Consider the following 11,367-nt stretch of genomic DNA (forward strand, 5'->3'; position numbering starts at 1 on the left):
AGATGTAAAAATAATTGTGCCAACTAAATAAGTAACAATATCGTGCTTCTTTTCCAAGAGGAAAATGAAGAATGTAATATTAAACAGTGCTATTTGGGGAGACAGGCAACACTAATGAATTTTAATATACCAGGACAAAGTATATTAGCTATATACAAAAGCCTTAGACTGAAGCACAGAAAACAAAGCAAAATATTAATATATGTTTGAATTATTTCTTAGAGAGGGTTAGACCAATGTTCTAGCCATTAGTACTAATGTGAAATGCATTAGTGCATTACTGTAGGAAACCATAACTCTCACCACCAAACACTGGTCTGTTTATTCTTTTTTAAAATGCATTAATTAGTTTCCAACTATCAGTGAAATGTATACTGCACTCGGACACCACAATAAACTGTGGTTTGTTGTAATTACAGTTTCTTCTACAAAACCTGGATGGTCTATTGGATATGCATGACAAACTACAATGAGTCCCAGTTAGTCTGCAGCGTATTTCCTTTCCTGCCTCCAAACAGAATCCCTAGATGGTTCCAAGATTCCTGGTATTTTCAGGCTGCTTGGCAAAGCCTCACCGTGCATGCAGCATGACTACTGTGCTTGGCTGCAATAAATGGGAGACTAGTGGAGTGGGGAGAGAAGAAAGCCTAGGGAAAGCCTAGTCTCCTGGCTCAGGATTATCAGACTCCCTGCCTTCATTTGTTTAGGTAATTCAACCAATTCCTGAATTTTTTAAACAAAATTAAGGCCCCCCCCCCACACACATACCCTATCTCTTGCCAGTCACAAGCCATCCCCCTGCTTTCTGTCCAGCCACTTCAATGCATCCTGCCAGGGGTGTCAAACATACGGCCTGAGGGTCAGAACTGGCCTGTCCAGGGCTCTTATCTGAGCTGCGAGCAACTGGTAATTACCTTTATTGCCAGATGACAGAGGCTGTGTTAATGTTTTAAGCATGTCTATATTTTGAGTAAAAAATAATATCATTAATTGGGTTTGCCTGTGTCCTTTATAAAGTTTATATCTCCAGTACCTGGCATTACATTTTTATGGCACACATGGCCTAGCGTGACGAAGTGACATTGATGTCAGATCTGGCCCTCGTAACGAATGAGTTTGACACTTCTGTATGGAGACTGAAACAAAACAGCGCCTCTCACAACTTTTAGTTGACTTAAATTTGCTCTGGGGAGAGGCTGAATCTGAACTATATTGCTGCTTGGTGAAGTCATCAAATAACAGTGATGAGAGGTATTGGAGAGACAGCAAAAGGAAGGAAGGAAGGAGGGAGGGAGGGAGGGAGGGAGGGAGGGAGAGAGCACTCTTAATAGCCGAATACAACTGAAATGATTTTCTGTTGTCTATGCTTTCCTATCTGTGTGCTACCAAACCAATTAGAATTTCTGCATTCATGTCACAACAAACTACAGTTAATAAGCAAGGTACAAACACAGGTTAGAATCGCATCCACCAACAAAGCACAGTTTATTGCACAGCCTGCATCATGACATCACATTCAACCAGAGTTTAATCAAACCATCTTTTATAAATTGTAGTTTATCATGACATCTGAGTACAGCCTGTGTCTCAGTTTTTGGGATACTCTTTAGACTGAAACAGTAAAGTCAGACTGAAAAAACATGTTAACAGAATTTACAACAAATTAATTTTTACAGTATTTCCAAAAAGGACTCACACATACATTTTGTTTCAAATTTATTTCTCACCTTTTTCTCTTTCAAAATCTTTTTCTGACATAGTGACTGGTAAAAGTAACTCTCCAACAGGGGGCTGAATATTAACACTGAACTGATCATCCGTTGTACTGAGAAAAGAAGATGCAGAGGGAGAAAGAAGTAAGTTGTTTTGTATTTTACAAAACTATTACAAACATGAAGATGTTTAAAAGATCTTAAAGGATCATCAACAATTAACATTCCTCATTTTAATTTTTAAGCAGAGTACTCAAGATTTACATTTCTGCTTAGATAACCTATTGCAGAAATCCTGCGAAATAAGAGCACTCTTTTACACATCATGAAATGAGGCTGAACTACAGATGGCTGTAAGACATAATAGAATTTATAAGCCATTATTCATTTATTTAGGAAATTTATATGCCACCTCTCCAGAGCACCACTTGAGGTGACTTACAAATAAAACAGATACTGTAAAAGCATAAGAACACCATAAATTACCAAAACAAGCCAGTGGCAGAAAAAAGCACAAAACAACCACTTGGACACCCTAAAAAATTCCATTAGAAAGACTTCAGCCAGAAGTAGTCCATAAAGCAGCAAAAAAAGAGAAAACTCCTTCAGTAAAAGCATATGTGAAAAGAAACACTTGACATGTGAAAAGATCAGCCAATATCATAATGCCCCTATATAAATCAATGGTGCGATCTCATTTGGAATACTGTGTGCAGTTCTGGTCACCACACCTTAAACAGGATATTATAGCTTTGGAAAAAGGGCAGAAAAGGGCAACTCAAATGATAAAAGGGTTGGAACACTTTCCCTATGAGGAAAGGTTAAAGCGCTTAGGGCTCTTTAGCTTGGAGAAACGACGACTGAGGGGTGACATGATTGAGGTTTATAAGATTATGCATGGGAAAGAGCAGGTAGAGAAAGAGGTACTTTTCTCCCTTTCTCACAATACAAGAACTCATGGGCACTCCATGAAATTGCTGAGCGGTCGGGTTAGAACGGATAAAAGGAAGTACTTCGTCACCCAAAGAGTGATTAACACTTGGAATTCACTGCCACAGGAAGTGGTGGTGGCTACAAGCATGGATGGCTTCAAAAGGGAATTAGATAAGCATATGGAGCAGAGGTCCATCAGTGGCTATTAGCCACAAGGTATAGATAGGGACTCTGGGGCAAGTGATGCTCTGTCATCTTGGTGCTTGGGGGGGGGGGTCAACAGTGGGAGGACCTCCTGATGGCACTGGGATTTCTGGCCACTGTGTGATACAGAGTGTTGGACTGGATGGGCCTTTGGCCTGATCCAACATTGGCATCTCTTATGTTCTTCTGACCTGGCATCTAAAAAACAGTATAGCAGGTGCCAGGTGACTCTCAAGGGAGAGTGTGTCCAAAGAGGTGCAACCTCTGAAAATGCCCTTTTTCTAGTTGCTACTTGCCTCACCTTTGAAGGCAAGGCCCAGAAAGTATCACTTGGAAGGAAGGTCTTAATTGGCTGGCTGGACACTACAGGGCAAGATGTTCCTTCAGGTACATTGGTCCCAGCCTTTTAGGGCCTGAAGGGTAATAAGAACCACTACTTTGGATTGTGCCCATAATCAGATGAGTAGCCACTGCAGATCTTTCAACAAAGGTATGATATGATTTCTGTAAGTAACTCCCACCCCCCACCCCAAGATGTCATGTAAATTCAGTAAGCCAAATATTGTTCTGGCAATAAACAAAGATTTCAAACTAGGATTTGTAGCTGGTTTTATTAATCACAGCTGCTGTCTTTTTGACATCTGAATTCACAAACCATAGTTTGTTCCATACCCATGTACTTTCCAGCTGTAAGGCCCCAAAGAGAGGGATACAGGGAGGCACGGAAGAAGCAAGAAGCAGAACGACTAGAGTTTACTGGAGCACATTTTAAGAACTTTCTAAAAGTAAACAAAAAAGAAAAGATGTCGGAGCTGGGCAAAAGCGAGCAGAGAAGAAGGGAGGGACTTCCGTCTGGGCATTTGTTTGTGTGCGATAATAGAGAGTTTGGGAGCGGAAATAAAAGCGAAATGAAATTAATACCATTCTCAAAATTGGGGACCTCCGGTAATGGCATGAAAAGAAGAGGATTTATAGTGCATGAACTGAGAGTATTAACAACAACCCGAAGGAGGATCTAACAAGCCGGAAGGAGAAGACAACAGAGGAAGCTCCTCCACGTCAGCGATAGTAAAAGCACCCAGCACGCAAAGAAGCGGCTCTGAATGTGCACAGAAGAGTTTTTTTTTATTAACAGAAATTCAAAGGAACATTACTAACATACTAACAGAGAACTACATGTGACAGGACTAAGAAAAGAAGTTTGACAACACACAGAAGAAGCCCAAGAAGATTAATTGGACATTACTAACAGTTTAATTTACCAGTTTATATATCACTCAGCTTTCTCTTTCTCCCACTGTCTACCCTTCCCATTTTTTCTTTTAAGCGAAATACCTCCCCTTTTCAGGGGAGCCAATAAAATCTTTATTAAAAAAAAAGAACGACTAGAGTTTACACAACAACTGGGATTTTTTTGCTGATGTCAGATAGACATGTCACATATCAGCCTGTCTTTAACCAGAATCTAAAGCAACCACAGGTTATTGTGATGTCTAAATGTAGTGAAACCTTCCTGTTTTAATGACAAATGCTTTTACTGAGAAACTCTGCATAAGACAACTATAAAGGTGTTTCCTGATAGGCAACTGAAATGGGAATTCAAGAGAGAATGGGGTTGACGAATCATCATGGTGACATGATGGGAGGGGGGAGAAAAAAAAGTCATAGAAATGTTACAGGTAATTTGATAACATTCTTCCCTAGTAAAGCACACCCAGAAATACTTACCCTATAGTGGGAACCTATGAGTCATTAATATTTAGCTAGGTCCCTTTCCCTCTAGCTTGTTTTGGTGGTATATATGACCACTACTTAGTCACTAAATCCTGCTTTAATGTTTTGTCTGCAGTGGGCCCTTAAGAGAACAGCTGCCTAACCAGCAGATGAAACACAAATGAACCACCAGATGAACACGGCGTGGTGGTGGAAAGTGCCGTCAAGTTTAGGATTGCCAGGTCCTGGCTTACAGTGGGGGGCTCCTGGGTCTGTTCTGGGATCTTCTGGTGCGTGTGGCGCAATGGCATCACCCAGAAGTGACGTCATCACGTTGCTGACGCCAGGGAGGTGACACTATAGTTATTGGGCAAAACTCTATGGTTTGAGCTTAATTTTATCATAGAGTTTTGCCCAACAACTAGAGCGCTGCCCCCAATATTGGTTCCAGGTGATGTCATCATGTTGCATTGGGGGCTATTTGCGGGTGGGTTCCCCCTGACTAGTGGCATAAAGGGGCCCACAAAAGTGGGGGAAACCCCACCCAGACCTGGGGCCTGGCAACCCTGGTCAAGTTGCAGCCAACGTATGGCAACCCCGTAGGGTTTTCAAGCAAGAGATGCTTAGAGGTGGCTTGCCATTCTCTGCCTCTGCATAGCAACCCTGGTATTCCTTGGTGCTCTCCCATCCAAATACTAACTAGGGCCATCCAAGTCAGGGAGTCATATCTAACTGAGCTGACAAATATATTCTTACAGAAAAATTGAAAGCTGAAGCGAAACCATTTTTTTGTGAACCTGGTTAAGGCCTGCAACAATGAGGTAGGGACTTCTCTAAGGGAATTATTAACTTGTCCCTTTCAACGAGGCCCTTCCCAGGGGGACTGAAGCAGGCGGTAGTACGCCCTCTCCTTAAGAAACCTTCTTTGGACCCAACAGTCCTTAATAGTTACCGCCTGGTGTCCAATCTACCATTCCTGGGTAAGGTGATAGAGAGGGCAGTGATGACACAACTTCAGGTTTTCTTCGATGAGGCTAAGGTCCTGGATCCCTTCCAGTCAGGGTTTCACCCCGCCAATGGGATAGACGGTGCTGGTCGCCCTGGTGGATGATCTCCGGAGACACCTGGATCAAGGCAGATCAGAGCTGCTGATTCTTCTTGACGTATCGGCACCATTTGATATGGTTGACCATGAGGTGTCAACCTACCACCTCACTGATGCCAGGATATGGGGGCTTGCCTTGCAGTTGCGGCCTCCTTCCTCCAGGGTCGGGGACAGAGGGTGGCACTTGGGGGGGGAATATCCCAGTGGCATCCACTGGAAAGTGGTGTTCCGCAGGGAGCGATTCTCTCCCCCATGTTGTTCAATATCTATATGCGCCCCTTCACCCAGATTATCCGGAGATATGGGCTGGGTTGTCACCAGTATACAGATGACAGCCAGCTCTATTTACTGATGGACAGCTGCCCGGACATGGCCCCAGGACACCTGGAAGAGGCATTACAGGCTGTGGCTGGATGGTTATGACTAATGCTCCCTCTAAGCTATGGAGTCGTGTGAGCAAAAAGTCTACTTCGTGAGCTACTGGCATTAAAGTTGTGAGAGAGCAATTCAGCTACTGCATAAATTAGTTTGCTCTGGAGCCATCCTTCCTGAGTTAAGACAAAAATGTGTGAGCCGGAGGCTAAGAAACTGTGAGCTAGCTCACACTACCTCAGGTTAGCGGGAAAACTGGTTATGACAGAGTTAAATCCATCTAAGATGGAAGTCCTGTACCTGGGTTGCGGGGGACTGGGTCAGGGGATCAGGCTCCCAACCTTCGATGGGGCTCCACTGGTGCCTCCATCAGAGGTGAAGTCTGGGGGTGTTCCTGGATGTCTCCCTCTCCATGGAGACCCAGGTCACCGCCACTGTCAGGTCTGCCTTTTTCTATCTGAGGCAGATCAGGCAATTAGCCCCATATCTTACTGCCGTTGACCTAGCTACAATGACCCATGCAATTGTCACTTCCAGCCTGGGTTATTGTAACTCTCTCTATGTAGGGCTGCCCTTGACACTGCTCCAGAAGTTGCAGCTGGTGCAGAATGCGGCAGCACAGGTGTTGATGGCGACGTCTGTGAGGGCTTGTATCCACCCAGTGTTGCGTGAACTGCACTGGCTGCCTACTGAATTCCGAATCCACTTCAAGGTGCTGGTGCTTACCTTTAAAGCCCTATATGGCCAGGGGCCAGCATATCTACAAGACTGTCTCTCCCCATATGAGCCCCGGATGGCACTGAGGTCCACAAATCAACATCTTTTAGTGGCCCCTGGCCCCAGGGGCCTCTAATTAGCCTCGACCAGGGCCAGGGCCTTTTCAGCCCTGACCCCTGCCTGGTGGAATGAGCTCCCCTACAAGATCAGGGCCCTGTGTGACTGATTGCAGATCCACAGGGTCTGCAAGATGGAGCTCTTCCACTTAGCTTTTGGTTGAGGCAGTGGACGCCCCCCCCCCCGGCCCAGCTTTAGGTCAATTATCCATCAGTGGCCTGAACCCAATTGGACATCTGATTAGACACTGGACCTGATTTAGTATCTGGTCTCTCCACTTTTACATGGTATTTTATGATACTACTCTGTGCAAATTGTTATTTCAACATCATTTTAATTGTTGTACACCGCCCTGAGCCCATTCAGGGAGGATGGTATATAAATCAAATAAATATGGTATCCAAATAATGAATTTTTGGGGGGACTGATTAAACAGACTTCTGCATTTGCATGTTATAGCAGCATTACACTGCTGGCAGGAATTCTTCTCATATTTATTTGCTTTGGGGAATTTACATTTACCCTTAACTCTGCCCTCTTCCCTCCCCTCCAATCTGGAAATATTGTTATGGTAGAATAAATTTTAGTACTGTTGATATTTTGCAGACAGTGAGTGAAGACCAGAGTGTCTTGCTTAAGGCCAGGGGTCATTTGGGGCTGGAGCGCGCAGGAGCATTGTTCCAGCAGCCCATGAGCAAGCCCCACCCCCAGTTCCCCGCGCTGAAGCGCTGCGGCCTGGAAGATGCCTGAAGAGGCCCATCGCCGGCCTCCCAGGGCCCACACCAGAGCGCTGCGGCCCGGGGGAGGCCTGAGGAGGCCTGTTGCCGACGTCCCGGGGCCTGTGCCAGAGCGCTGTGGCCTAGGGAAGGCCTTGATCGCACTAAGTGAGGGATCAACATAACGGATCCGTGGGGGTGGGGGGGCTTGATGGGGGTGGGAGAGCCTTCCTCCCTCTCCCCATCTCTTTGCCCTCTTTCTATCCCTCCTTTCCTTCTATTTCTCTCTTTCCTTTTTCTTCCTTCCTTCCTCTCTTTTCCTCCTTCTTTACTTCTCTCTCTTTCTTTCCCTTCTCTCCTTTTTCTCTTTCTCTCCTTTCATTCTCTCCTTTTCCTCTTTCCCCACCTTCTTCCCTTCTCTCTCTTTCTTTCCCTCCTTCTCTTCTCTTTACCTCTTTCCTTCTCTTTTTATCCCCTTTCCTTCCTTCTTTCCTTCTCTTTCTTTCCCTCTTTCCTTCCTTCTTTTGTTCTCTCTACTCTCTCTCTCTTTCCTTCCCTCTTTCCTCCTTCTGCAGCCCAACTCTAGTGAGAAGGGGTTTAAATTTTAAACCACTTCTCTCTTTGCTCCCCCCCCACAGGCCAGCTGGGGAAGGGAAGGGGAGGCTTTTGAAGATGCCTCCCCCCTTTGCTTCCCCTTCTGACATCACTTCCGGTGATGTCAGGGGGTGTGGCATATGCTAATGAGCTATTATGTCAATAGCCTAGTAGCTCATTAGCACACCTTATGTTAATGAACTCCTGCAGCTCTTTTTCTACGAAATGACCCATGCTTAAGGCTACTCAGAAAACTGTTCAACTGATCTAGCATATGAGCTCATATCTCCAAGGTCAAATCTACCAGACTGTCTATGGAACAACTGGCCAAGATTGTGACCATTAAACAGCATTATATTTAAGTCTCTATTATATGCCATGAAGGTTCTCTTGACTTTTGTGCCATTCAAGTCTTGAATATGCCTGCATGGTATCAGATACTCAGAAAGCCAGTCAGGAATTTAATCTTTTCGCAAGGGCTATTTATCAACTGCTACTATAAGCCCTGAAAGCTATGTGTTGCTGTCCAGGTAATAAAAATACACATAACACACATACTGGCCTCCTCCCTGGTTTTTAATGTCATGTATGTTAACATGTTTTACTGAATTATTGTATTATTATCATATTGTATTATTGTATATATTTTAAATGTTTTTAATGTTGGAATGTTTGGTGAAATGAGGGACCTTATTTGGGTGGAAAGGTAGCACTGAAATGCAGGCCTCACTATTTCACAAAACAAAGTTTGGATACTTTAAAATAGCAGCAGCCCCATCAGTAGACCAAGATAATCACACACACCTTTAGAATGCTTGGCATTTATATTACATTTTAGTTTGTACTGCAAATAATAATTTAAAAATTGATTGGAGGGAAACCTCAGTAATCCTCCTTAAACATATTTCTAGCAGGAGAAAAAATCAATTTATTAACATACATGGTATTTAACCTGCTAACACTTGCTGTTGGTTTACTAGCTTTTTAACCTTAGAGCTCTAGGTATCAAATTGACTGATACATAAGGCACATATAATGACAGATACAGAAGATGTGTTTTATTTAAGGTGCTTGGAGTTTTTAAAATTAAAATATCAAGATTAAATTTTCATTGTAGCGAAGAATACTTCCAGTAACTAAACGTGTAAAAAAAAAGAGTTAACTTTCACTCTAAAGCACAGAGGGAAAAATGTCTTCCAGTTTCTGGCATGATTCACTTAACACAATGTGGTAAGACTCAATGGAAGAATCAAAGGATGGCATGCGGAGCAAGGAACGTTCTTACTCTTTGTAAAAACTCTTTCTTTACGCTCTCAGGTACCAAAGCTCTGCCTTTTGGAGTGATTTTTGCCACCAAATAATCAACAGTAAGATGTTCCAGTCCTTTCTCTTTGAGTGTGCCTTTAACTGGTCTTTCCAGCCACAATCAATTAACTTGGCTCTTAGTAATTCTTTAAGTTGTTCTCCCGTTTCAATTAGTTTTTGGTTAATAGTTGTGCCTCTTTGTTTATTTTTCTCACGTCTGTATACACGAAGCAGGTATTTTAAAAGAAGGAACCCACAGAATACTGCTTTCAACAAGATTTCAAACGCTAGTGTGGACCAATAATCACACCGCTGCTTCTTGCGGACAGTCTATTCCTTTCACCGCCCTCTCCTCTGAAGCTACCATGATCCAAACCTGCAGCACTGTCTCAGAAGATGTTTCTTGTATTAAGAAAAATTACATGACAAACAGAATTCCAAAAACTAAAAATAAAAAATTCTGCTATTTAAGTAAAATTATTTGTTGCATCATCATCAGGGCTCTTTTTGTAGCATGAACTCCTTCACATATTAGGTGACAAACCCCTAATGTAGCCAATCCTCCAAGAGTTTACAGAGCTTTTCTTACAGGGGCTACTGTAAGCTCTTGGAGGATTGGCTACATTAGGGGTCTGTCGCCTAATATGCAAAGGAGTTCCTGCTACAAAATCATCATCATCATCATCCTAAAACAAAAAATCATTGTTATATAAGTCAGCTTTCATTGAACAAACCAGAAATTATGAAAAGGCATTTAAAATTTATGGGTTTTGTCCCCACACATGAAGTACTTGAAGGATAAAATATTTCCAGGATGGAGACTTCCGGCCGCGGCGGCGCGCATGGCGACCGGGTCTCGGGTCGACTCCCGGACTCGGATCGCCCAAGCACAGCCTGGGGGGGTCCCGCGCAAGCAGAGATCCTACGAAGCCCTCAGGGAGGGCTCCTAACCAGGGGGTGCTTTGGGGAGAAGCCTCTTGCCGACCAGAAGGTCGGGAATTGAGGCTCTCCCTCTACCCCAAACGGCCCCGGCTGTGCCTTGCCCCTCATTGAAGGGGATAGCTACGCCACCGGAACAGCGGAGTGGTGGAGCGACAAACCAGAGTCCTGATGAGAAGTTAAGCGCTTAACTGTAAGTCGAAGCTTCTAACAAAAGCGGTGGCTTAAAAGGCCCCCCCCCTCAAAAGAGAAGCGGGAAGAAGGGAGGAGGGAAACCCCCCCGTATCTGAAAGACTTTTTAAGCGTATGAGGGGGGCGACGCAGAAAATCAAATAAGCGTTTTACCTTCTGGGCGGGAAAGAGAGTGGAGATCTGGGAGCCATCCCGGAGGAGTGCAGCTAGAACTTCCAAAAAGTAAACAAAGTTGTAATATGGCGACGTCGAGAAAGCTAACAGAGAAACAGCCCAAGAAGACAGGCGGGACTTCCTGTCCTAGCCCCTCTACTGCTGGAGCTGCTGCCAATCAACCAGACAGTGATCTTGCACGCCATCTGCTGGCAGAACTGCAAAAAATTAACAAAAAACTCGATTCCATGGAGGATGCTTTTGGGTTACAGCAAAAGAAAATGACAGAGACAGCAGAGAAGGTGGATGACATTGCAAAGAAATGTCTGGCATCAGCAGAAGAAGTACAGAAAGTTAAGAAGAAGGTCTTGAAAGTTGAAAAACATCAAGAAAGACAAGATAATAAAGTGCTAATGCTTCAGATGGAAAAATCAAACCTAATTCTCCGTTTCCAGGGATTGAGAGAGGAAGAGGGTGAGGACCTTAGAGACATTTTGGCAAGTGCACTGGCACCACTGATTGGCAACGAAGCGGAAAAAATAAAAGAAGAGATGGATTTGGCCTATCGGGCCTACTCCAATTTCACAAGAAAAAA

General features: G+C 43.9%; 1 protein-coding gene across 1 annotated transcript in view; it reads right to left on the minus strand.

Annotated features, from left to right (window-relative positions):
- AP3B1 (adaptor related protein complex 3 beta 1 subunit) overlaps nucleotides 1–11,367 on the minus strand; it is a 340,812-nt gene that overhangs the window by 31,949 nt on the left and 297,496 nt on the right. The window contains exon 25 of the mRNA XM_015419569.1: nucleotides 1,728–1,825. Within this exon, the coding sequence (XP_015275055.1) occupies nucleotides 1,728–1,825 (98 nt within the window). The remainder of the gene's footprint in view (nucleotides 1–1,727; nucleotides 1,826–11,367) is intronic.

This window comes from Gekko japonicus, unplaced genomic scaffold (assembly GCF_001447785.1).
Source record: "Gekko japonicus isolate JY-2015 unplaced genomic scaffold, Gekko_japonicus_V1.1 scaffold206, whole genome shotgun sequence".
NCBI lineage: Eukaryota > Metazoa > Chordata > Lepidosauria > Squamata > Gekkonidae > Gekko > Gekko japonicus.